The sequence below is a fragment of the Phyllostomus hastatus genome, unplaced genomic scaffold, assembly GCF_019186645.2.
Source record: "Phyllostomus hastatus isolate PE091 unplaced genomic scaffold, TTU_PhHast_1.1 phas_scaffold_55, whole genome shotgun sequence".
NCBI classification, from domain to species: domain Eukaryota; kingdom Metazoa; phylum Chordata; class Mammalia; order Chiroptera; family Phyllostomidae; genus Phyllostomus; species Phyllostomus hastatus.
The window spans coordinates 2,366,830-2,393,942 of NW_025334035.1; the positions used below are offsets into that span (position 1 = coordinate 2,366,830).

Genomic DNA, 27,113 nt, shown 5'->3' on the forward strand with positions numbered 1-27,113 from the left:
ATAAAATAACAAAGGTTGTAAAAGACCTAGATACTGAAAAGTACACATATTAAAAGAGATTGAAAAAGATACAACAAAATGGAAAGATATTCCATGTTCATGGGTTGGTAGCGTCAACATAGTTAAAATGGACATATTACTCAAAGCAATATACATATTTAATGCAGCCCCCATCAACATCCCCATGTCATCTTTTAAATAAATAAAATAAAAAGCCATCAGATTTCTATGGAACCACAAAACATCCTAAATATCCAAAGCAATTATGAGAAAAAAGAATGAAGCCAGAGGTATCACACTACTGACATCAAATGGTACTACAGAGCTACAATGTTCAAAACAGCATGGTATTACAAGAAAAACACACAGAGACATCAATGGAACAGAATGGAGAAACCAGATATAAAACTACGGGTGTATGGGCAGGTAGTTTTGACAAAGGAGCCTGAAAACTGCAATGGAGAAAAGAAAGCCTCTTCAATAAATGTTTCCAGGAAAATTGGAAAGCCACATGCAAAAGAATGAAAACAGATTACAGTGTGTCTCCAAGTACAAAAATTAATCCAACATAGTTCAAAGACTAAATGGCAGATCTGAAACAATGAATTACATAGAGGAAAACATTAGGTACTAAATTGACCTTGGTCACTGAGAACATTTTATGAATTTGACCCCAAGTGCAAGGGAAGTAAATGCAAAAATCAATGAATGGGGCTGTACAAACAATCCAAATGAAAAATTTGCAAAGGACCTGAACAGACACCTCTTCCAAGAAGACATACAAATGGCCAACAGATATATGAAAAAATGTACAACTGCCCTGGCTGGTGTGGCTCAGTGGACTGAATACCAGCCTGTGAACCAAAGAGTCACCAGTTCAATTCCCATTCAGGGCACATGCCTGGGTTGCAGGCCAGATCCCCAGTAAAAGGCACACAAGAGGAAACCACACATTGATGTTTCTCACCCTCTCTTTCTCCCTCCCTTCCCCTCTCTCAAAATAAATAAATAGACTGCCGGCCAAGATGCAGGCATAGGTAGATACAGTGTGCCTCCTTGCACAACCAAAAGGACAACAACGATTTAAAAACAAACAAACAAAAAAAAACAACAATCAGAACTGACAGAAAGTCGAACTGTGTGAAAGTTCAACAACCAAAGAGTTAAAGAAGACACATTCATCCAGACCAGTAGGAGGGGTGGAGGCAGGTGTGCAGAGAGGACTCCTGACAGAGCGGTGGCTAGAGGACCAGGACTGGCAAGGCGGCGGCTGGAGGACCCAGTGCTGGATTGTGGAGCAGGGCTCACAAGGCTGCAGCTGGCTGGAAAGGCTGTGGCAGCAGCTGGTGGAGCAGGTGGTCCCACATTCGCATGCAGGTAAACCAGGAGGAACAATTGGGGAGTGAGACAGACCGCATAACCCAGATCTCTAGTGCAGGGAAAATAAAGCCTAAAACCACTGATTGAAAACACCTGTGGGGGTTGTGGCAGTGGGAGAAACTCCCAGTCTCACAAGAGAGCTCATTGAAGAGACCCACAGGGTCCTAGAATGTACACAAACCCACCCACACAGGAATCAGTACCAGAAGGACCCAGGGCCCAATTTGCTTTTGAGAAACAGGGGAAGTGACTGAAATCTGTCAGAGAGTGGGACAAGTGCCATTGTTCCCTCTTAGACCACCTCCCCACACACAGCATTACAACCCAGCAACTGGGCTGCCCCACCCTGGTGAACACCTAAAGCTCAGCCCCTCACTACGTAACAGGCACATCAAGACAAAAAAAATTTTGCCCAAATGAAAGAATAGATCAATGCTCCAGAAGAAATAACACTAAGATGAAGAGATAGCCAACCTGTCAGATGGACAGTTCAAAGCACTGGTGATCAGGATGCTCACAGAATTGGTTGCATTTGGTCACAAATTATATTAAAAAATTAAGGCTATGCTAAGCAAAATAAAGGAAAATGTACAGGGAACCAATAGTGATGGGAAGGAAACTGGGACTCAAATCAATGGTGTGGACCAGAAGAAAGAAAGAAACATCCAACCAGAAAAGAATGAAGAAACAAGAATTCAAAAAAATGAGAAGCTTAGGAACCTCCAGGAGAACTTTAAACATTCCAACATCCAAATCACAGGGGTTCTGGAAGAAGAATAGCAAGAGCAACAAAATGAAAACTTATTTGAACAAATAATGAAGGAGAACTTCCCCAATCTGGCAAAGGAAATAGGCTTCCAGGAAGTCCAGGAAGCTCAGAGAGTCCCAAAAAAGTTGGACCCAAGGAGGAACACACCAAAGCATATCATAATTTCATTACCCAAGATTAAAATTAAGGAGAGAATCCTAGAAGCAGCAAGAGAAAAGGAGACAGTAACCTACAAAGGAGTCCCCATCAGACTGTCAGCTGATTTCTCAAAAGAGACCTTATAGGCAAGAAGGGACTGGAAAGAAGTATTCCAAGTCATGAAAGGCAAGGACCTACATCTAAGATTGCTCTATCCAGAAAAGCTATCATTCAGCATGGAAGGGCAGATAAAGTGTTTCTCAGATAAGGTCAAGTTAAAGGAGTTCATCATTACCAAGCCCTTATTATATGAAACGTTAAAGGGATTGATCTATTAAAAAGAAGATAAAAAATATGAACAGTAAAATATAGTAAACTCACAATTATTAACAACCACACCTAAAACAAAAGCAAACAACTAGAACAGGAACAGAAACACAGAAATGGAGATCACATGGGGGGGTTAGCAACAGGGGAATGGGAGGAGGAAAGGCAGGGAAGGTACAGAGAATAAGTAGCACAGATGGTAGGTAGAAAATAGATGGGGGTGGGGGGCGGTAAGAATAGTATGGGAAATGTAGAAGCCAAAGAACTTATATATGACCCATGGACATGAACTAAAAGGGGGGAATGTGGGTAGGAGTGGGTGTGCAGGGCGGAGGGGAGTGAAGGGGGGGAAATGGTACAACTGTAATAGCATAATCAATAAAATATGTTAAAATAAATAAAATCTTTGTAAAAACAGAGCCGATGTATAACCTCACTGTATGTTAGGGAAATGCAAATCAAAACTACAATGAGATATCACCTCACATCTATTGGGATGGCTGTTATCAACAAGACAAGTAATACCAAGTGTTAGAGACGTGGAGAAAATGGAACCCTCATTCACTGCTGGTTGGAATGTAGACTGGTACAGCCACTATGGAAAACAGTCTGTCAGTTCCTCAAAAATTTAAGAATAAAGTTACCACGTGATCCAGTAATCCCCCTCCTGTCTACCCGAAAACTCCAACACATGTATTCATGAAGGCATGTGCACACCTCTGTCATTGCAGCATCATTCACAGTGGCCGAGACAGGGAGACAACCAAGGTGTCCTTTCATAAAGGACTGGATGAAAAGGATGTGGCTCATATTCACAATGGAATACTCCTCAGCCACAAGAAAACACACATACTGCCATTTGCAACAACGTGGATGAACCTCGAGAATATTATGCTAAGTGAAATAAGTCAGTCATAAAAAGTTAAGAACCATATGACTCTACTCACATGTGGAATATAACACTGAAACTCATGGACACAGACAGCACTGTGGTGGTTGCCAAAGGCAAGGGAGTGGGGGTGCAGGGGGCTAATATCTGGTGACCAAGATGGTTTGACTGTAGGTGGTGGGTGCACAGAGCAATATACAGTTTATTATCACAGAAATGAACACTTGAAACCTATGTGATCCTATTAACAATTGACATCCCCAAAAAATTAGTTAAAAAAAATTTTAAAGAAGGTGAAAAATAGACATTTGCAAACAAACCAAAGCCAAGATAGCTTTCCACGAACAAATCCTTACTAAGGGAATCCTAAAGGATGTGTCTCAGGAAAAAGGAAAGTGACCCCATCTGGAAGGTGTGAGATGCGAGATGAAATGATCCGCCAACACACGGAGACACATCTGGATAACTCAAACCAAAGACTGGGAGATAAAGCAGCAATAACAACGTCCAAAGTGGGGGGGTATTTAAAAAGAGAGAGAACTAAAAGCCAATACCAACAGCAAGTAAGACTGCTGAAGCGGCCCGAAGGTCCTAGTGTCACTCACAAGGAGGTGAAGGCAGCACTACCCCTGCCCTCCTGGTTAAAGTGCTGAAATACTTCCAGACTCATCAGGAAAGAGGAATCCTCCATTTTTTTGAGACCACAAGTGACCTGACAACAACGCCCAGTGTTGCCCACAGAGGCACAGAACGGAGTTTGCGCCTGTGCCAGCACAGACAGGGTGGCTGAGGCAGCATCTCTGCTCCTGCCCCGGGGTGGGCAGCAGAGTCTGAGCCCATGGGCAGCAGGAGCAGTGTTAGGGGCAGGGGCTATGGCTCAGGCTGTCCAGTCCAGGCCATGAGAGGCATCAGATGCACAGCCAGCCAGTGCTGGCTGCCAGACGCCTCATGCCTGTCAACTTAGTGACACAGTGAGAAGGACCTGATGCGGTTCCCCTGTCAATCAGGACTCAGACAGGAACTTTATTGAATTATGACAGAATGATTTATTAACAATTAACAATTCATGTTCTAGCTTATGCCATAAGGTAAGCACCCTTATGATATGCATAGGTTAGGTAATATAGGAGGATATATTTCTAATGTTTCATTTATAGTCGTTCACCCATAACAACAATTTGCTCATTGACAGACCACGTATACGAGGGAGGCCTTCCCTGGAGCCTAGCTGTGCAGCAGGCTGTGCCATCTAGGTTTGTGCACGTGCACTCTCTGAAGTTCACACAATGACAAAATTGCCGAAAAGTGCATTTCTCAGAGCGCATCTCTGTGGTTAAGCAGCATGTGACTCTATAGACTGATGTATTAATTATTCTTCCACTCCAGTATTTAAATATATTTAGTATCACTTCTATGTATAGGAATTGATTTACTTCAGAATTTAAGTATACACTTTAAAATATTCGAGTCCTCAGTCAAAAAATATATGTATTAAGGACAATCATTCAGAAACTAGTAGAAAGAAAAACAGATGAAAAACTAAAGAAAATAGCTGTCCAGACCCAGGGGAGGCTCCTGTGTTGAGGCCACAAAGTCTAGCCGTCAATTCAAGCTGCTCCTCAGGAGGAGCAGAGGCCAGTCCCCAGGGGAGAGACCCAAGGGTCCCGGGGTGTCTGGCTTGACCTAGCATCACTAGGGAAAGTTAACTGGGGAAGATTTGGGAGTGAAACAGTGGGGAGGGAGGCACAAGGTAGCTCAGGGGCTGTAGAGGCCCACTCACATGGGAAAGTTGAGGAGCAGGTGCTGAGGGCTCTGACAACAAGCTGAGACAGGTAACTTCCTCCCACCTGACCATCTATAGACTGATGAATAAGCCTCCACAACAAATATCCTGCTCCTTCTATAAAGTGCCAAAGGCACTTTGCCCTGGACATCTCCAGGGCCCTTTCAGGACACAGACACTTGGCCAATGGAGTCATTATGTTCAGCTCTGACCATCACTGAGAGAACCTGGCCTACTCTTGGCCTGGGAAGCTTGGGGCTACACCACCACTCCCTGCTCACACCAGGGTTTTCCAGGACAGACCTCCTGTGTGTAAGGCCTGGAGCCAGAATATAACAGGGTCTGAGAGGACAAATGTGTTTCGGCTCCTGCTCCCAGCCCCCCAGTCACACCACTGTCTCAAGGGTGGGTGAGCTGGCCCCTCCCTGTGATGAGGACACCTTAGCCTTGCCCTGGTCAGCCTTTTACCTCCATCTGATTGGCCTGAGAAATGAGATTTGCCCAAGTAAAAAGAACTTGTCCAACACAAGGAATTGAGCCTAAGCTTTTGGGACTGAAGGTCATATCAGGATAGGAATGAATTCACCAAGTGGTGGCACTTCCCTTTGAGGGCCCCTGAAACTTGGCTCCTGATTTCAACTGTGCACAATTACTGAGCACTCTTTGTCTGATATCATGCAAGGCAGCTCCATGAATATTCATATCATCTTCATTTTCCTAATGATACAGTGAGTTACAAACTATGGCTTCCCTCATTATACAAAAGAAGAATCAAAGCACAGAGAGGTGAAGATGCTGGACCAGAGGTGGGATTCTAACCCAGGTATGTGACCACCAGGAAAATCAGATCCATGCACACTCACTGGGGTCTGCCCGAGCCCATGTCCACCAGCTTTCTCTAGGCCACATTCTGGGCCTCACCCTGTAACCAGACAGGACTTGTTTTCTTGGGATACTGCACAAAAATGCAGAGTCTCATTGCAGCTCACTGAGCCAGGCCCAGCCAGAAAACCAAGTCCTTTCGAGGTTTCCCTGTTGCCTCCACCTTGGCTGAAGCTGCTGCTTTCCTGGAAACAAAGACCTCAGGGCCCAGCAGTGGCCTCATTTAGGAATTGGGCACTGGCTGACTTTTTTTTTAACTTCTTTGGTGAGATCCTACATAAAGTTCTTAACCCTCTCAGTCCCAGGCAAGCCACACAGTTGGTCACCACAGCAAGAAAGCCAGGTGGATGCACACACAGCACCTTCTAGAATTCAGCCAACAGTAGCAAGGCACAGAGTGCCTGCAAGGGCCTCAGACTGTGGTCAGAGTATAGAGCTCTCGCCCAAGGCTCCGGAGGGCTCAAGGCTTAAGTTCCTCCATCTGACACCTGAGGACATTCTCATTCCCTGAAGAGCAAGGCGACCTCATCCACTGAGTATCATCATGGCAGTGTCAAGTACACCACCTCTTAGAGAAGCAACTGTGCAAAATATGGCAACTCACAGAAATGTTTACATCCTTTCACACACCTTTTGCCTCTCTTGGGATTTATCAATTCCAAGGTGCTACCCCAAGGGAAATGGAAAAGTTCTCTGCAGAAACATGTGCACCGCAGGACTGTTTAACATGGAAGCAACCTCAGTGCTGAAACAAAAAGGGAGCGGTAAACCAGGGATGCTGCATCACTAGCAGGAATCATATGCTGCAGCCCTTGGAAAGGTCTGCTGGGGCTTGTGGCCATTCAAACCAGCATGGGAAAGACAGGAAACAAAGCTCCTTGCTGTGATGGAAACACGAAGAGGTGCTGCTACAGAGAAAGACTCATGAGACAGGGAAAGATGGTAATGACAGTTGTTCTGCTTGGAGAGATAAGAGGTAAATTCTTCTGCATTTCATCAGGCGGTGTACACCACAGTAGTAGTATTTTTCACATACAAAAAAGCAATTAATAAATGAGAAAACTTGAGTAGCAGTCTCCACAGCCCCTCAGGCAATTAAATCAGCAATGTTCCCATTGGTCCCCATGCAGAATGAGTGCCTGTGACCTTTCCTGTATATCCCTCAGATGCCCATAAACTTCCTGCAATGTAGCAGTCTCCTGGCAATGCAGGGATGGAGCCAGGTCTCCTGACACCTGGGCCAGTGTCTCTCCCACTACCAGCCTTCATCCCTCCAGCTCTCCCTGTGGCATCAAGGTTCACACCTGGTGCACTGGTCAGAGATCTAGGCTGCAGTCAAAGAAACCAAAACTGCTGACTTACTCAGAGAAGGAATGCCTAGAGAGTATATTGAATAGCTCACAGTCATAGCAAATGACTAGGCAACCATGATTAGGCAACCAGACAAAGAAAAAAAAAAGGTGGTGAACAAAAATGCTGAGAAGTCAAAGCTGTCACAAGCAAAACGGGGAGACATCTGCTGCAGACACAGCCCTTGCAGATCTCTCCTGCCACGGTGGCTCCTGGACTCTTGAATCCATGGCTGCTGCCAAAAGAACCTCTATCCTTTTACCTGTGTGTCACCACCTCTAGATCAAGGTCCTGGTTAGGAGCATTCACTTAGTCAAATCCTGGTCACGCACCTCTGTCATTTCTTCATGGCAGCAGCAGCTTCCCAAGTGGAAGACCAAGCTTGAGTCCTGCCAAGACCCACACAATGAGGGCGGAGCTGGTTCTTTCTAGAAGAGAAGGATTTGAAGGGTTCACGACAAACACTCCACAAAGGTACACTACCCATGTACACTCCATTCCCCACTCTAGTTTCTCCTTGCTGTTCTCTACCTGTGAGAAGTCAGGCCTGCAAACTTCACTCAACAGACCTCATTATTACAGAATCCAGCACAGGTAACCATGGGTCAATACGTTTCCCAGATCCAGGACCAAGAACTGAGTATAGGTCTAGCTTGAGGGTCTATCAGAGGTGCTCCCTCTCTAGAGAACCTGTGCCAGCAGCTACAATAAAACCCAGGCCCAGTCCTTCCATCTCTCCTAGCTGGTTTCCTCTGGGAGGCCACTGAGCCTGCACCTGAGGGCCACACCTCCCCTGCAAAGCCTGACTCCATGAGGGCATTAAATCCTTATTTCTCAAATCCATTCTTTTCAGGAAAAAATATGGACATGTCCTGGTTCCAAGTGGCCCACATGAAAGAGGAGGGGATAGTCCTGGAGAAGCCAGCCAGGATGGAGCCCCACTATGCAGTCTTGGAGAACCCTAGCTTCTCCCCCATCGGAGTTCTACTGAGAATTATCCACGCTGTCCTGCCCATTCCCATCACCTCCAATGTGTGTTCTACCATCACCTCCAGCATGAGGAAGTGACCTTCCACCTCTACCTGATTCCCAATGACTGCTCCATTCGCAAGGTGGCACCAAACCAGAAAGGCCAGGCCAGGGTGGGCTGACAGAGACATGACAGGTGTTGCGCGTGGGTCACCGGCCAGCAGTGACCACGGAACGCTGTGGATGGCTCGACGATAAACACGTGAGAAAAAACAACACATGCACAGAGACAGACTAGTTTCTGTGGGGAAGTAGGGACGAAATGGCCACCCCCCCCAGTGGGGAGAGCGCCGATTTACAGTCCATACCTGCTTTTATTGGGCTCATTCTGCATAATAATTCAGGTAAAGTACAGTACTCATTCGGGGGAAGTAAGAAACTACAGAAAACAAAGAACTCTGCCAGTCTATTGAGTTGGGGGTCAAAGAGCTGTAAGACTGAGGAACAAAATAACTTCCTCCTAAGACCCTTCTCATTCAACTGAGAGCATTCTAAACAAAGAAGGTTTCACAGTAATTTACATGTTCTTTCTTAGGCCTGATCACCCTGGGGAATCCGCACTTCTCAGTACCGAGCTGCACCACCCTGTCATTGTTTCAGGCTTAGGTGGAGCAAGGGAACTAAGGCAACCGAGAGATAAGGAGATTTTCTTCCAGACGCTGAGAACTCAGGCTATGTCAAAGCTGAGGAGTGAGGGTCCATCACCCCCTTTTGCTGCAGCCCCCCAAGTCCTTCTTTTGGGGGGCCTCCCAAAGTGATCGTGCCTGGCTTAGGTCGTTCCCCCTGTGGGGAATCTTACCCATCTTTGGCTAACCGACCAAGCTTTTTGGGGTTCAGTTATGAATAAAGCAGCAGAAGCAGCATTCCTGCCAGGAAGACAAGCTTTTGCCTCCTTGCTGGCTCACAGTTCCAAGGGCGTTCCCTTAGCCTTAGCTTAGGCGGGGGTTTCAGCTTCTGATACCAGTCAGGGCGGTTCCCAACAGACAGGCACCCACACAGCCCTCTCGATGGGTCAGCTGGGCATACGATTAACCTCTTAAAGAGCAGGAAAATTTAAAGATATGAGTAATCCTGCCCCTCCTTAGCCATGGACTGGTCTCCTGGGCCCCTAAGTCCTACCTCAGCCAGGTTCACTGCTCCCTCACTCACCATGGACACATCACTCATCAGTCGTCACTCACACTTCATCAGCCTCTCTCCAGGGTCAGAGGAAGGGGGGTTCCATACCCAGGGCTGTCCCCATCTTCCATCCTCACTTCTTTTTTATCCTTGCCATAAATCTGGTCCTGCACATGGCAGAGGCAAACTGTGGGCCTCTCCATGTAGCAGTCAGGGCGGGGCAGGGTGTGGGGGGTGCAGGTAAGCAGGGCATCAATATGCCATGGAGGGTATAGCCTCCTCCATACACAGAAACTTGTGGAAGCACCACCTCACTTTGCTCAGACAGGATTCCACAGGGCAGAATCTCTGAGCCAGATCCAGACCGTCCTCCCTGATCAGTGTTCTCTGTGCTCCTTAGGCCATAGATGATGAAGAAAAGACCTTCCAGTTTGTGCAACTACACAAGCCGCCTCCGCTGAGCTCACTCTATGTGGGCTCCCGATACACTGTGTCTGCTTCACAGGAGATGGAAGTAATTTCTCAGGTGAGCAGCCCCAGTGTTCCCCCTCCCTGAGGTCAGAGGTCATGCTTGGGCATAGCTCTGGGGCAGGTCTCAGGCTTTCCCAGGACAGGCCCATTTGGGGTACAGCTGACAGCTAGTGGGGTTTGGGGTGAGAGGGAAGGCTTCAAAGATTGGGAGAAAGACAGCTGGTAGGAGTGAGGGTCACATTCAGGACAAGAACAAGAACAGGGTGGACTTAGGGAAACTGAGAAGGGTTGGAGTCCAGAGAGTTGATGCTCTCCAAGTACAAGCATCAGGAACACACCCATAGTGAACACACTAGGTCCGTTCTCATTGCAGCCTGAGAACACACACCAGTGGGAACCGTGGGCCTCTCAGGACAGGGTCTCAGAAAGAAGCTATTTCTGATTTGGGATGTGGCTGGGTAGCCTGGAGGAAGATCCAAGGAAATGGGGGTTTGCTCTCAACGTGCTGTTGTCAAAGGGCAGGGAAATTCGGTCGTTGGGAGCCTCAGTGACTTTGTCTCTGGGGAGGGCAGACTCAGCCAGCACAAACCATAATTTATGAAGCAGCAGTAGCAAGTTCAGAGTGGTGGGATGGTGTTTGTCATTTTGTGGGCTGCCCAGCACCCCGTCTGAAAGGGACACTTGGAGATTGTGTGTGTCTAGCAGGAGGACAGCACGGCCAGGGTGGCAGCACAGATTCATTTTAACAACACTGAGGTCCAGCTGTGAGCATCAGACCAGCTCCTGGACCTCGGGGGCTGCCTTTGTCCTCTCTGTCTCTACTTCTCACCAGAGGTGGAGGCGGTCAGGGCACTGGACACTCAGCTGTGATATCCCCATTTTCACCGCACCCCAGACTATGCTGCTCAGAGTTAGAGTGTCCACTGAAAGACAGTCTGTAGTGGAACCAGCGTCAATCTTTTCCCTCCTGTTCTCAGATGAGTGCTCAAACTCTCCTAAGTGGAGATGGCAGATGGAGTGGATGTGCAGTGGTCAGGAGGGGGTGATGTGTGTCCTTCCAGTGGGGACACATGAATCCAAGGATGAATACACTACATTTTCCTGCTGTATTGGTTGTTAACAAGGGAGGAGAGACATGACTCAGTCAATCAACAAACATTTACCGATTGCCAACTACATGCTGGCTGCAGTTGGGACAGTCATTGAACAAGACAGAGAAGGCCCTGCCCTTGGCATCATGACACCCTGGTGGATTGAGACCTAAATAAATAATTGAAGGATTAGTGACAAAAAACATAAAGCACTGTGGGAAAACACAGCAGACCATATGAGAATGTAACTCAGGCTACTATACACCAGGTCATCTGGGAAGTTGTGTCTTGGGAGGTATCACTGAGGTAGCCACATCTGAGCTGAGACCATAATCTGGCCTTGCACGTGGGCCAGATTGTAAGAGTGTGTAAGAGTGACAAGAAGGGTTCTGGTGGGGGGACATCTGTGGTAGCGTCCTACAGGAACAGAAGTAGAGGAGCAGGCACCCTTGACACCTCCAAGTGACAAATTGGAGGTCAGTGTGGCAGAGCTCAATGACTGCAGCAAAGAGAGGAGGTGGATGGGGTCACACAACAGACAGAGATCTCCTGGGGCCCATCGATCATGTTGCTCTGGTGTGGAGTTTGGATTTTGTTCCACGTGTAATGACAATTTCTTAAAGGTCTGACTTGTAATACGAGAGCTATTTAGTTTCATGCAGATGCTTCTGGCTGCTGGGTAAGAATGGGTGATAAGAAGTTAGGAGTGAAAACAGAAAGTCAAAAGGCTATTGGTATAGGGCAGGCAGGAGCTGATGGAGGCTTGACTAGGGAGGTAGCAGTGGAGATGTGTTGGGAACCGCCCTACCTGGTATCAGAAGCTGTAACCCTCGCCTAGGCTAAGGCTGAGGGAATGACCTTGGACCATAAGCCACCAAGGAGACAAAAGCTTATCTCCCTGGCAGGAGCACCACTTCTGCTCCTTTTACTTCACTCTTCCTGGCCCCCAATGCTTGGTCAGTTAGCCAATGACGGGTAAGATTCCCCAAGAGGGGAACGACCTAAGACAGGCATGATCATGTGGGAGGCCCCCCGAGGAAGGACTTTGGGGGCTACAGCAAAAGGGGATGATGGATCCTCCCCCTTCGGCTTTGACACAGCCTGAGTCCTCATTGTCTGCGAGAAAATCTCCTAATCTCTTGGCTGCCTTACTTCTCTTGCTCCACCTAAGCCTGAAACAATGACAGAGGGTGATGCAGCCCTGTGCTGGAAAGGGCAGGTTCCCTGGGTGATCAGGCCTAAGAAAGAATGTAAAATCCTGTGAAAACTGCTTTGTTTAGAATGCTCTCAATTGAATGATAAGGGTCCAAGGAATAAGTAAATTTGTTCCTTAAAGTTTTTACAGCTCTTTAGCTATCTGACCCTGACTCAAAATAGGCCCTCAGAGTTCCTTGTTATTTTATCTTTACTTCCCAGCAATGAATAATGAGCTTTACCTGAATTCCTGTGTAAAGGAACACAATAAAGGCCATTGAGGAAAAGGGTCTTGGCCCTTCTCCCGCCACAGAGATAAAGATTAGTTGATGGATTCAGGGACAGATTGGAGGAAGAGCCTACAGGACTTGGTAGAGTCCTGTTGGGAGAGAAAGGTAGGAGGTAGGTATGAGGCTTAAGTAGGAACGTGAGTGCTCAGTGGGTTGCAGTGTCACCTAATGAGTTCGGGCTAACTACAGAGGGAACAGGTTTGAAATTCTCAGGATCCATCGAGAAAACAGGCTGTGGGCTGGAGAAATGAGGATTTGGGGTCATGATGGGGGAGACGAAGGGAGAAAGATCTGGTTTAGGGTGTGTGAGCACTACACTGCGGATGAGTCCTGACTCTTCCATGGGGCACCCAGCTGTGTCCTCTTTGTTCTGGGTCAGAATTCGTGGGAGAGGAGGAAAGGAGTAGAGCCTGAGTTGGTGATTAATTTCAGTACAGACCATCTAAGAGTTTCCCTGGGGCTGAGCAGGACCAAGAAGATGTCAGGTGGAAAGAGACCTGACTTGCAGGATGAATGGTGGCTTCTCACACAATATCTCCTCCTACAGGAACTGGAGCTCTGCTATCAGAGCCCTGTGGAAACCCAGCTTTTCTCTGACTTACATGTTGGGCATTTGAGGTCAAAGATCAGGCTGTACCTAAGACACAAGGAAGATGGAACTCTTCCTTGTGGGAGACCTTGGTGAAACCAGGTAAAGTCAAGATAAATGCAGGGAGCTCAGAAAGTAGTTATAGTGTGTGTGTGTGTGTGTGTGTGTGTGTGTGTGTGTGTGTGTAAGAGAGAGAGAGTTTATATTATTCCAACTTGCTGATGAGAATAGCCAAGAGAAGTTAAAATTTCTAGTTACATAAAAATAGCATGACCAGTATTTAAACTGAAGATAATCTGACTCTGAACTCCATTCCCTCTCCCATGCACCTTCATGTCTCCACACTGCCCTGTGTTAACATGGTTTGATACCCATAAAGCCTCTGGCAAATTTTCTCATAATGGATGGATGTGAGTTGAAAGAATAAGAATGGGATGATAATATGATTGTATGAATTAAGCCAAGTTTGGCAAGAGCAGATACTCTACCCAGGGTCCTTAAGCTTCCTCATGGTAGACAAGAATTAAATAAAAAATTTTCAGAAATGAACCACACTTTACAATCCTTAAATGAGCACTGACTCCCCCAAGAATGTGCCCTAAACATTTCTTTAAGGTATAACTAACACTTCTCTACTGTTGAAATAGTAGAAGTTGGATCTGCCTCCTGAGCTGCTACCTCAGCTTCCAGGTGTGGAGAAAGGGAAGGGTTTTACTCAGTCTCACTTGGGCACAATCACAGGTGTGCATCACCAGTCCCAGCATCAGACCTCGGTTTGAATCCCACTCTGGCACTTACTTGCTGGGTGATTTGAGGGAAATTACTTAACTCATTTGACTCTCCAGTTCCTCATTTATAAAATGAAGACCATAATATCTAACTTGTACTATTAAAGAAAAAATTAAACTATTGATGTATTGAATATGTTATCTCATGCTGTAGTTCTTCATACGTAGAGTAATATTGTTATTTTCTCTCATAGTAAGCCAGTGTCTTTCTCTCTTCAGACTTAGTTCTGGCCCTTATAGCTGACAGAGGTTCTTACTCCATCCCCAGAAGAAAAACTTCGCATGCCTACAGACCGACCCTGGCCTCCCTTAAGTCTCCTACTGTATAAGTTAAACACCTCTAATCCCATCCATCATTCCTCTTATATTCTGGTTTTTCAAAACTTTGCCATCCCAGCCACCTTGCTCAGCAGATGTGCCCATTTGAGGATGAGTCTGGATGGACTCTAAGACCATCCAGTCAACATGGAGGACATGGAAATCCTTCTCTCTCCATCCACACGGACACAGTGCTCCCAGCACCAAGCAGGAGCTCCCCTGTGCTTGAGCCCACCTCCCACACTGTCCACTCACACTGAACTTGAGTGGCCCAAACTCCCAGGTGGTGTCCACAGGAGCTGCTGTAGACTCACGCATCTTCTCCTTATGCAAGTAATTGTAATGCCCTTCACTTCTTCTTTTTCTTTGCATGTAATTGTAACACGTTCACTCCTGGTTACTGTTGTTTGTTTTTCCAATTGAAATTGACACATTACTCCCAGCGCTAAGATTTTCTTCATATTGATTCTTGATTCTGACCTCAAATCTAAAATATACAGTGCAAAGTAAACCCCTAGTGGGTAGATCAGAGGAGAGTAATTGGGGGGAAATGAGGACAACTGTAATTGAACAATAAAAAAAAGAAAAAGAAAAACAGTATAAGTCTAGAAGGCCAAACTGGAACAAGGAGGTTGACTTCCACTCAGAAAATGAGATCTCACAGTTGAAACTATCTACCAAGGACTCGGTTATTCCTCCCCCAGGGTTCCATTCAGGCCAACATTAAAGTAAAACATGTCCGCAGTGTTCAGGTAGAAATTATTCCCTCCCTCTCTCTTTCTCTATCTCTCTTAGCATGGCCTCTGGGCCTCAGTTTCCCCATATGCCTGAGCAATGGACTCACCTACAATCTTTCCCTAAATTCTGTTAGAATGAGTCTGTAGCTTGTTCTAAGAACCCAGTAATCTCAGCAGTGATACACATGTCGCAGTTTAAAGGCTTCCTGTTTGTGTTAATAACTACCACTGTCACAGAAGCTTCTTCCTATCTATTTTGCTCCAGGAGACCGCAGACCTGAAGCTACTCTGGTCCCTGCATTCCAAATAGGTCAGTAGCAGCTGTTGGAGACCACAGGAGCCATGGCTGGTCTGGGGTGTGCTCTCTGCTCCTGGAGGGGAGGGAGAAGAGAAGGAAAGGAATCCTTTGCAAACTTCTCCAGGCATCTGGCCTTGGAGAGTGGAGTGTGTCTCTGGGCAGAAATCCTTTCTTGTCTGTAATCTTGCCCTTGGAGATCCTGACACCTTCCAAAGAACAACCTCAAATGCCTCCATCATGAACCCAACCCCACACTCAACTCCAGCAGAAGGCTGGGCTGGAAGCTGACATGAGGGGGACAGAGGCATGGACCATGTGTCTGGTGATCCATGTTTTCACAGGGTGGGGGCACCCAGGGAGGCAGAAGGTGAGTGCAGGGTTAGAGGTGAGGTATCAGAAGTAGAGGCTGTAGTGGTAGTGGAAACTCTTTTTTATTTGTTGCCAACCTCATCTTCACCCCCAGATGCCCCAGCTCAGCTGCACTTTGTGGACCAGCATTGGGAGCAGTTAGTGGTGCTACTGACTTCAGTGGACTGAGTCCTGTACAAGCTATATGGACAGGTGCTGAGTGATGAGCAGTATCAGGAGGTACGTGCTAAGCACACCAATCCAGCCAAGATGAGGATGCCGTTCAGCTTCAGGAACTCCTGGGACAAGAACTGCAAACATAAACTCTATCAAGCCCTGAAGGAGTCCGACCCTCACCTGGTTATGGATGGATATCTGGGAGGGGTGGGGCCATGGAGGAGAACCATGAGGGCTCCTCACTTGACTGGGAATTCTGACTCTCCTGACTGCTTTTAGGATCTCTGTTTCTTCACCTCTAAACAAATTGGCCTCTGACCTGCCTTCTATTATCAAGTTATGAAATGTCGGTGATGCACTTGCTGGGCATTACATGTCCAGGCCCAGAATTGCCCCGTGGGCACCCAGACTGTCTCCCTTGGCTTCTACAGGTCAGAGGTCCAGGTGGGATGGCAGCATCTCAGGAATGTGCATGTGCAGCTGGCAGGACACCTGCAAACCTTGTAGAAACCTCACCCATGCTCCCCGTCCAGTGGGCACCACAGCCAGGTTGAGAGTCCTCTCTGTGCCACTCATATGTGGGGAGAATTAGGGAGAAAATGCAGCTGGTACCTCTACTGGACACAGACCATGGAAGTGGAGATTTTGGAGGTTTTAATAGCTTGTAAATAAGGACAAAAACATATATTTTTTACTTGTCAACATTGAGCTTGGTTTTTCTGTTAGTTCAAGTTGTGCTTTGTGGTTGTTGAAGTTTAGCTGGATTCCTAGAGCCAGGAGAGGGTGAAGGAGGCTGCAGGGGGAATGGGGTCTAGGCCTCACTTCAATGACTTCTGCTGTGCACAGTGATTCCATGTCCTTGCAGCTGTTAGGCACCTCTGCCCAGTGCTCCTGGAGCACCCTGTGTCCCCCCACCCCATCAGATCACTCAGCACGTGGCATTGTCCCGACAGCTTTTCTCCTGGTCTCTCCACACTAGATGGTAAGCATCCTGAGGACAGGAGCCATGTCTAAGCAGGTTATTGCCAGTGCCTAGGGCAGTTCCTGGCACACAGTGGGTGTTAAGTGAGGGTTTATGAATAGGTAAATGATAAAGGACATTCCCCAAATATATCCTTTAATTCCCTTCCTGGCCACTATACTGTTCATGGAATTCAAAGACTCGACCCAATAATAATTCCTCTATTAGTAGGCCATCCCCTTTGGCCCCAGTGAATCAGTAATCTTAGAATTAAACCCGTTGGTGTTCAGTCATTTGCACCAATGTCATTCTCAACTGATGAGAGCAAAGCTCCACTCAGTTTACCCCATTGCAATACACAGCAGCCCAAATTTGTCATCCCTCCCCACTTTGTCCCCCTCCTCCCTCAGAGTTACTTCTCCTGCCACCTACCTGGGCCTCACCCATTCTCCTTACCCTCCACCACACAGCTAAAGGTGTCTATTCTATGGCCTCCCTGACTATGATGCTTGTTGTGAGGGTTAAATGACATACATGTATGAGGTCGGATCAGTGTTCGGCTCCAGCAGAATATGTAATGAGCTGTAGGCACAATCTTTCAGTTTCCCTGCTTACCGGGTGGGTGCAGAGGTCAGCATATCCCAATGCTCCACAACTATCCCAAGAGAGAAATCAGAAGGGGTTAGGGCACACACATCAAAAAATATTAATAACATTAAAGAAGGGAAAAGACAACCCCTGTCACAGCTGTCCCGACAGCTTCATGAACACAGGCACTGGAGCCACCTCGTAGACTCTGATACATTGCTCAGGCCACATGCTCACATGTTCCACACATTTAGCCGACTCTTCGGACCTTCCTCGGACTGAGGGAGCTCCTGAACTTTGGATCTGAGTCTCGGAGATGTCTGCTAATGAATGTGGGGTTTAGCGGGACACCTGTACTTGAAAAGAATGTTCTTTTCCTGAGATTCAGGGAGCTGTGGCTGCTTTCTGGTCCCAGGTAGGATGAGCCTGTGCAGAAGCAGAAATATCACAAGGACTCTGCACCCAGGACTCTGGTGCTCCTCCTTTAAGGACAAGGAAGCAGCACAATGAATTGCTATTTAAATGTAAACCAGACCAGCTGCCCTGTGGGCAGTTTTCTGCTGCATGTGGCAGGAATATGACTGCATTCTGAATTTGAAGTCCTCATGTTATTAAGAGACAAAAGATATGCCAGTATGTCACAGAGCTTGTTTCCTCACCAAACAGCCAGAGCCCTCCTGTAAATGTGTGAGAAGCATGGAAGAACATTCTCAGGACAAACCTATTTGCCTTGCAATGGGCATCACATTGCACAGGACAGAGCCCATGTATACATTCTAGTTTACTTCATTCTCAAGGGCAAATCCAGATCCTCCTAAAGAAGCTCTGCTCTTCTCCACAGGAAGCTAATGGTGGGGCCTGGTTGCTCAGGGCCTGTCCCAGACACTGTCCTCCAAGTTTTAACTCCCAGCTGGGGCTGTGATGGTTGTCGGGGCCACAGGTTCACAGGGTCATGGCAGGCAGGGTGTCTGGGTCAGCCTCTCCTTCCTGCCACGCCACCTCTGTTGAGGCAGGTCAGTGAGAACCTAGAAAAACTCCTTGACAGTGGAATGAGGGAAACAGAGAAAAAGCAGTTAAATGAACAGCTGAGCAATTAAAGCCAGATAAGAAATCACAAATTCCTACCCTCCCTAACTAAAGCCACTTTGGAGCAGATGGTTCACAGCTCTCCTCCCGAACCAGACACTGGGTACCCTGAATCACCTTAGTCAGGGAGAGAGATAGCACAGACCCAGTTTGTGCCATTAGTGACAGTGAAACCCCTAGATGAATAAAATCAGGAGAATTTAAAAAGTCCAATCAGATTCAGACAAATGCAACATAGAGAGGAAGCTGAGCAGAGAATGACCCCACACCCCACTATACCTCACTTTGATGCATCAGCATATTATAGGACACACCTGGGAAGCTGATGAATGTTGTGATTGAGACCTCCCCTAAAATTCTCTCCTGCAGGCAAATACCCTCAAGGCTAAAGACCCAATGTGCACCTTTCACCTTCTACCACTTTTACTCAGGCACATAATTTTACATTTTTTCTCCAAAGCTCTGAAAACCTCCTCATGCCTAACTTTTCAGGGAGCCAAAGCAGCCCCACCTGGGCTCCACACTGTTACCCTGACTTCCTTTCCTGAGTCTAGGTAGCCCAGTCTGGACTCAGTGCTGTTACTGTGTTTGAGCTTCCATCTTTTTTTTTTAATATAGTTCATTGATTATGCTATTACAGTTGTCCCATTTCCCCCCTTCACTCCCCTCCACCCTGTACACCCTCTCCCACCCACTTCCCCCCTTTTAGTTCATGTCCATGGGTCATACATATAAGTTCTTCAGCTTCTTCATTTCTCATACTATTCTTACCCTCCCCTGTCTATTTCCTACCTACAATCTATGCTACTTATTCTCTGTACCTTTTCCCCCTCCTCCTCCTCCCACTCCCCTGTTGCTAACCCTCCATGTGTTCCATTTCTGTGGTTCTGTTCCTGTTCTAGTTGTTTGCTTAGTTTCTTTTGGTTTTGCTTTAGGTGTGGTTGTTAATAATTGTGAGTTTGCTGTCCTTTTACTATACATGTTTTTTTTAATCTTCTTTTCTTAGATAAGTCCCTCTAACATTTCATAAAATAAGGGCTTGGTGATGATGAACTCCTTTAACTTAACCTTATCTGAGAAGTACTTTATCTGCCCTTCCATTCTGAATGAAAGCTTTGCTGGATAGAGCAATCTTGGATGTAGGTCCTTGGCTTCGATGACTTGGAATTCTTCTTTCCAGCCCCTTCTTGCCTGTAAGGTCTCCTTTGAGAAATCAGCTGACAGTCTGATGGGAACCCTTTCCTTTGTAGGTAATTCTCTCCTTTTGCCTTGCTGCTTTTAAGATTTTCTCCTTATCTTTAATCTTGGGCCAAGGTAATTATGATGTACCTTGGTGTGTTCCTCCTTGGGTCCAACTTCTTTGGGACTCTCTGAGCTTCCTGCACTTCCTGAAAGTCTATTTCGTTTGCCAGAATGGGGAAGTTCTCCTTCATTATTTGTTCAAATAACTTTTCACTTGTTGCTCTTCCTTTTCTCCTTCTGGTACCCATATAATTTGGATGTTGGGGTGTTTAAAAATGTCCTGGAGGTTCCTAAGCCTCTCCTCACATTTTTTTGAATTCCTATTTTTTCATTCTTTTCTGATTGAATATTTCTTTCCTCCTTCTGGTCCATTCCATTGATTTGAGTCCCAGTTTCCTTCCCATCACTATTGGTTCCCTGTACATTTTCCTTTATTTCACTTAGCATAGCCTTCATTTTTTCATCTAATTTGTGACTAAATTCAACCAGTTCTGTGAGCATCCTGATTACCAGTGTTTTGAACTGTGCATCTGACATGTTGGCTATCTCTTCATTACTTAGTTGTATTTTTTCTGGAGCTTTGGTCTGTTCTTTCCTTTGGGCCATTTTTTTTTCTGTCTTGACGCACCTGTGACATAGTGAGGGGCAGAGCTTTAGGTGTTCACCAGGGTGGGGCAACCTAGTTGCTGGGTTGTGATGCTGTGTGTGGGGCAAGTGTTGGAGAAGGAACAATGGTGCTTGCTCCACTCTCTGCCGGATTTCAGTCACTTTCCCCAATTCCCCCAAGCAAATTGGGCCCTTCTGGTGCTGATTCCCATGTGGGTGGGTTTGTGTACGTTTGAGGACCCTGTGGGTCTCTCCTACATACTCTCCTGTGAGGCTTGGAGTTTCTCCCAGCAACCCAACCCCCACAGGTGTTTTCAACTGGTGTTTTGAGGCTTTATTTCCCCACGCTGGGACCCTGGGTTGCTCTGTCTGTCTTGCTCCCCAGTTTCACCTGGTTTATCTGCGTGTGAATGTGGGACCATCTGGTCAGCCAGACTCCTTGTGCACTGTGTCTTGCTCCACAATCCACCACTTTGCTGGGTCTGCCAACTGCTGCCTTTAGCACCCGAGGTCCACCAGCCACTGCTTTGCCACTACCCCCTCAGGCTGCTTGCCCAACTCCACCCCTCCTACGGGCTGGATGAATGTGCCTACTTTAACTCCTTGGTTGTTGGACTTCCACACTGTTCGATATTCTGTCAGTTCTGGTTATGTTTTTAAATGTTTTTTGTCCTTATTTTGACTGTGCGAGGAGGCACAGTGTATATACCTATGCCTCCCTCCTTAAGGAGAATCTTTAAAGTAGAGGATTTCAAGCCTGTCAGACAATAGAATGCCTTCTTGGATTTTAGAATAGGCTTTAAAGAAATTCCTACAGCACAAAAAACTTTGGCCACCAGAACAAAACCTTAACTTAGTCCAACTGCCAGAAAACATATTTGAATCCATAATTTTACCTTTGTTTTGTATGATTGTGATATCTGTTTATGTATGTCTCTGTTTGTATATTACTGATAAGGTATATTTTGCCACCAGGTAGTATTGCCAACATATATTCGTAAATTCACATTTAATTGTAAAAGGGCCCTATTTCATTGGCTTAACACGAATGAGTTCTCAAAACATCTGAAGAAATAACAGAAAGTAGCACAATTGCTTTTCAGGCACATGAGATCTAGGACTCATCTTTCATAAACAAAAACTAGCTTAAGGAAGCTGTTTCAATTAAGAAGGACATGCAACTGTCCAGTGCTCTGCTAGCTTTGGGGTTAGCTGAGCAGATGGGGAAATAGAGTTTAGAGACCTTAGTGTGTCATTTTGAAAGGCTAGCAGCCAATTCTATGTGCATGAGGGGCTTCTCATGCAACCTGCATTCAGAGAGCAGCCTGCACTAAGCTGCCTGCCTCCTGGACTGAACTCCCTGCCTGCACTGTGTTCCTGCTGTCTGAGCCAGCCCTTGTAAAGGAGCTCCTGGATTCCTATTTCAGCCAATAGGACTGAAGCTTTCCCTGTCCAATCGGAGCTGCTACAGCTATATCTTCCATTGGCCTTCCTTGGACCTTAGATGTCAGCAGGCAATCAGAGGTGACTCCATTCTGACAGGACAGTACTTTTGGATCAATCAAACTGTGAGGATTTGTAGACCTCATTTGCATGAAGTCAATCAAGGACCAGGGCCAGGAACTTCTGTCCATGGAAGTCACTTCCCAGAAGCTCTGGGAGTACACTGTGTTTTCCCACCAAAGATCTGCTTCCCTGGCTGGAGCTCAAACAGCAGTGCCAGAGCAGAATGAGCAGACCACTGCAGGCCAGAGCAGACCTGCACAGAGGAGGGCAGAGCAGACTGCACAGAGCCAAACAGTAAGGGACATATCACATCTCTCTAGTTGGAGAGGACCAGGCCCCAAGGCCATTTGGCCATGGCCTCCTCACAGGCATGTTTTTTTCACAGCCGATCTGTATCACAATTGAGCTGTTTTGCACTGAACACAGTTTCTTTTCCTGCACCTCAAATTGGTATTCCCCTTGGCATTGAAATGATGCCAGTGACCATCAGTTGGCACTAGGTCCAACATGCAAACAAAATGGACAAAAACTGTAAGAAAGAAGGTCCATATGTGTCCGTGGAGTAATAGTTGTTCCAGGATGGTTATGGCTCGGCCTGAGCTGAGCTGAGCATCAGGCTGAGCAGCTCTGAGAGATTAGGAACAGGTGTGTAGGTCCCAGGTCCATAACAGCCTCCTAACTATTTATAATGACTGTCTTAGCAATGCTTATTCCATTTTATTTTTCCTATTATCAGATGGTTTCACTAAACTGTAGAAGGTGCATAACCTCTGGATTCTGCTTCCAGGTCTCTGTCCCAAAACACATCTGCATTACCTTGGGAGGCACATGTGAGGCCTCTCAGGGCAGGACTTCTTTATGTGCATCCAATGTTACCTATCCAACAAGTTGGCATGTTTTAGAGTAAAACATATGTTGTGTTTTCCTCACTTTACAAACAAGATAAAGAGTAGGCATTGCCCAAGGTTGGCTGGTAGCAGAGGCAGCCTCAGGATCCAGGCCCAACAGATTCTAAACCCTTATACTTTCCATTGCATTGTCCAGCCTCCAGGTAGAGACAGTTGAACTGCAAGGCATCTTGGGGTCTGCCTAATAAACTGTAGGATGAGAATCAAAGAAGGAAAATCTTCGAGGAAGAGGCATCATCTGCATTGACCCTTAAAGAATGAGTAGGATGTTGGCAGGCAAAATAAGAAGAAAAGGGATGGGTCAGTATTCAGCACTGACCTATGGTTCCCACAGCTGTGCCAACAGCACCCATGAGATTTATGTGGTTTCATAACCATGAAATAGGCTTGTTTTCCCCAATTTACAGGTGTAGACACTGAGACCTGGTAGGTCACTGCCTTGCCCATAATTGCAAGACTGCTAAAGGCAGACCTGAGCCTACTGACTCCAAAAACTATATCCTTTCCTCCAACTCCATGGACCTAGAATGCAACAGATGCACTGAGTGAAAAAGTCCTTGGCCTGTGTGTGCAGAGACCTGGCTCCCCGCCCACTTAGCTGATGACCTGCTATGACATCTAACCAAGGTCCGTTGCTTCTCAGGGCATCCATACCGACTTCTGCTGGCCACCTAGTTGTGTCCTAAATTAAATGATTAGTCAAAGATTTCCAAACTCCATAGCTGATAGCTTTGGGCACTGAAGCTCCCATGTCATACCTACAGATCAGACACATAACCCCAATACAGGGACAGGTGTTTGGGCTTTGCCCTTGGCTGGGGAGGTGGGTGGAGAGGGATATTGAGGGGCACATTTCTCTGCTACTCTTCTGCTCTACCAGCCTCTCTTGCCTGACCTTGACCTCTAAGAAGGGGGTTTCCACTCAGAATTCTACTAGCACCCTTGTGCTATAACAAAAAATAAACCTTGTGTTATGTCCCATGTTCCTGGCACACAGCTGTGCACACCCTTGGGGTCTCTGGAATGATAAGAGTCCTCTGTATACTAGTGAGAGGAGTGAGGGCCTCTAGGTAAGTTCAGAACGGAGCCTGGTCACCAGAAAGACGAAAGCAGAGCCTACAGGGACAGGGGCTAGAGATTAACTCAGTCACCAAGACCACTGAGTTCAGATATGCCTAGTAATGAAACCTCCATAAAACCCTCTAAACCTCTCCCTGTGCTCCTCTTCCAGGTGGCTGTTCTTCTATCCTTTCTAATAAGCCAGTAAGTAAAGTGTTTTTCTGAGTTCTGTGAGTCATTCAAGCAAATTATCTGAGAGGGGGTCCCTAAGGCCTCTGGATTTTTTGCCAATTTGTACATAAAGGTGGATGACCTAAAAACTGTGGTGGGGAGCAGTCCTGAGGGACTGGACCCTTAAACCCGTGGGGCCTGCACTGACTGCGAGTAGTGTCAGAGTGAACTGAGCCATAGGACACCCAGCGGTGCCCAGAGCCAGGGTCAGCGTTAGTCAGCATTAGGAGGAAATAAAACAATATCACACCCCTCCTCCAGGCCTCACCTCCCCCCCACGGAGTCTCAGGGCCCTTCATGGAGGGCTCAGATGCAGCTGCTCAGCCCACCTCTAGGGCAGCACCTGTCACTCCTGCCAGGTCTGGCTGTTGAATGTCCTCCAGTGTGTTTGTTGGTCATTAAAACAATAACATTATATAATAATTTTAAAGGTTACTAATATCTTTTGCTTAATTTGAGCCTCTTGCCAAACCTAAATGGAATGTCCCATTTAATAAGTGAGCAAACTGAGGCTCAGAGAAATGAATCAGGCACCCAGGGGGTCTGTGCCCAGTGAGCAATGAGCTGAAGCTCCTTCTCCCTGGGCTTCTCCAGACCAGGTCAGTTCAAAGCATCCACAGAAACTGCTACACACAGGCAATCAGTTAGACAATGTGAGGGACATTGTCTGTCCCTCACAATGGGCTCCATCTGGCGTGCACAGCTCTGCCAATTCTACAAAACAAGCAAAAAACTCCCCAGAGGCCTGGTTTTGCATTGAGGCAGGGGCTGTTCTTCTTTCAGGTAGATGTTTACTACTTGAGAGCTGAGCAGCCCCCAAGGCAGATGGCCCCTGGACAGAATGCAATCTCAATGGCCCCTGCAGGGAGGCAGGAATGCACTGGGCCTCAGGAGCCCAGAAAACTATGAGAGGCTGGGAAAGCTGCTCCCTGACCCACTGTGGTACCCCAATAAGCAGCTGCCCTGTGAGATTTAGGGGGCCCACCCATCCTAAGACCTGTGCCTTGCCACACACCCAGTTTCCTGAAGAGCCTCAGCCCTGGCTCTGTGGGCAGGCTCTGGGTGATGGACATGCAGGGTGAGCATGTGAAGATGTGGGTCCCTCCGTGTTACTGGCCTGCACCCAGCACAGAGGCCCAACTGAACTTCTGCCCCTGGCCTGACTGCAGTGTGGCCTGTCTGGAGCTCTGACTCTAAATTCCTGCTTTGCCCAGCACTCTGCTGGCCCCTCCCCTCGCCTGGCCACACCCCCATGAGGTTTCCTGTAAAGGCCTTTGTTCAGTCCTGAGAGTGTTCTTCCTGCTTGCTGTCCCAGGCAAGGAGAAATCTAAGGAGACAGGAGTGTGCAGCTCAGAGCTAACTCTGCACTCTGAAAGCCCACCCTGTGCTCCCACACCACCCCCCAACCTCCTGTCAGCATCGCAGCACAAGGCTGCTTCCAGGACTCCAGGACCAGGGAGAAGGAAGACTGAGGAGCACAGAACAGTGAGTGTCCCAAACATCCCATCCCCCATCCCTCCCCTGCACTCCCCTGATGCCCCAGCCCTGACCCAGCTGCTCAGTAACCTGACCCCTCCCAGTGTCCCCAGCCCCTCTGTACTCTTCCTTCCAGTGCCTTTCCCTGCCTCTCCCCTCCACCTCCCTTCCCCCAAAACCATCCATTGGCAGATGCCCTGGGGCTTACAAAGTGGGTTCTCAATGCTGAACAGCAGTTTACCAGGTGATGATAACAACCCCAGTGGAGTCTTGCACTGGGAGATAGTTGGGCCCAAGGATGAGTGCTATTCTCTGCCTGTCTGATGCCGCTTACTGCACCCTCTCCACAGTGAATGTCCCCAAGGCCCTCCCAGCCTGGACTAAGAAGTCCAGTGGAGCAGACAGAGCCCATGCTTCAGATAAGCTCAAAGGAACAGAGATGGCCAATAGTGTCCAGCAGCAGCTGGCCCAAAACCTGCAGTTACTGATGAAGGAGCAGCTGAAGTTGTTCCAGCAGTTGCTGCCTGACCAGAATCTCCACAAGCAACCTCCTGGTGTGCCCACAACTCAGCCAGAGAAGGTGGATAGCATGGAGGTGGCCTCACGCCTGGTGGCTCAATACGGGGAGCAGCAGGCCTGGGACGTGGCCCTGCAGACCTGGAAGCTGATGGGCCTGAGCGATCTGTGTGCCCGAGTCCCGAAAGAGGAAGCCTTGGAGTCAGGTGGGTAGACAAAGTGCCCTCGGTGTGCTGTCCATCTTCTGCCTGCGACATGGACCCCCTGCCAGACCTTCCTCTGAACAGTGACTGAGGACTTCCTTGTTAGAGAGGGAGATCCAGGCTCAGGCTAGACTGGAGCTAAGAGGCTTGCTGTGGAAAGGGAGCCTCAGTGGACCTCACTTATGCCAAGGACATCCCTAGAAACCCATGTGGTCACTACAACACTAGGGAGGGAGAGCTCAGAGGACTCAGAGGGACCAGTGGCTGACACTCAGAAGGCACCTGCAGGAAGGATGTGGGTTTCACATCCACCTCCCAAGCGGGGACTTGCTGGGCCTTGTGCTATAAGCACAGAGGGGTGTTGGCAAAAAGCACCTTCCTTCCCAGAACCACCACAGTAGACAAGTGGCTTCACTACTCTCTACACTTGTCTCCCCATCTGTAAAAGTAGCGAGTAAGAGCCTACCTCCTGGGCTGTGGGAGAATCAAAGAGAGAATCCAGTGCCCATAACTTGTTCTGCTGCTACTCTTGCTGCTTCTGTGGATGTTACTACTGTTAGCAGCCTTGGGTGGCAGAGGATTTAGCCTCCTGTGGGGGGAGCTGAGGCACAAAGAGTCATGAGTTACATGGGGAGGGAGAGGCAGAGCCAGGACACAGATGCAAACTTCCTGGAGCCAGGTCAGAACCTGTGCCCGGCAGTGTCAGAGGGTACTTCTGCTTGAGGGGCTGGGGCAGGCTGCAGTGGGTGCACTGGTCCCTCCTG

The 27,113-nt window shown here is 47.5% G+C and overlaps 2 protein-coding genes across 3 annotated transcripts in view; both read left to right on the forward strand.

Annotated features, from left to right (window-relative positions):
- LOC123809493 (NACHT, LRR and PYD domains-containing protein 1-like) overlaps positions 1–17,003 on the forward strand; it is a 53,072-nt gene extending 36,069 nt beyond the window's left edge. Inside the window, 8 exon segments of the mRNA XM_045824693.1 lie at positions 8,372–8,551; positions 8,554–8,630; positions 10,067–10,192; positions 13,260–13,373; positions 13,376–13,403; positions 15,410–15,454; positions 15,906–16,174; positions 16,947–17,003. Coding sequence (XP_045680649.1) covers positions 8,372–8,551; positions 8,554–8,630; positions 10,067–10,192; positions 13,260–13,373; positions 13,376–13,403; positions 15,410–15,454; positions 15,906–16,174; positions 16,947–17,003 — 896 coding nt within the window.
- Positions 17,004–25,443: 8,440 nt separating this feature from the next.
- Positions 25,444–27,113, forward strand: part of LOC123809275 (NACHT, LRR and PYD domains-containing protein 1-like) — a 65,550-nt gene continuing 63,880 nt past the window's right edge. For both annotated transcript variants that reach the window (XR_006783984.1, XM_045824291.1), the window contains exons 1-2: positions 25,444–25,639; positions 25,981–26,352. Coding sequence is in view for 1 of the 2 variants with exons in the window: in XM_045824291.1 (XP_045680247.1) it covers position 25,639; positions 25,981–26,352 (373 nt within the window). In the remaining variant the exon portion in view is untranslated. The remainder of the gene's footprint in view (positions 25,640–25,980; positions 26,353–27,113) is intronic.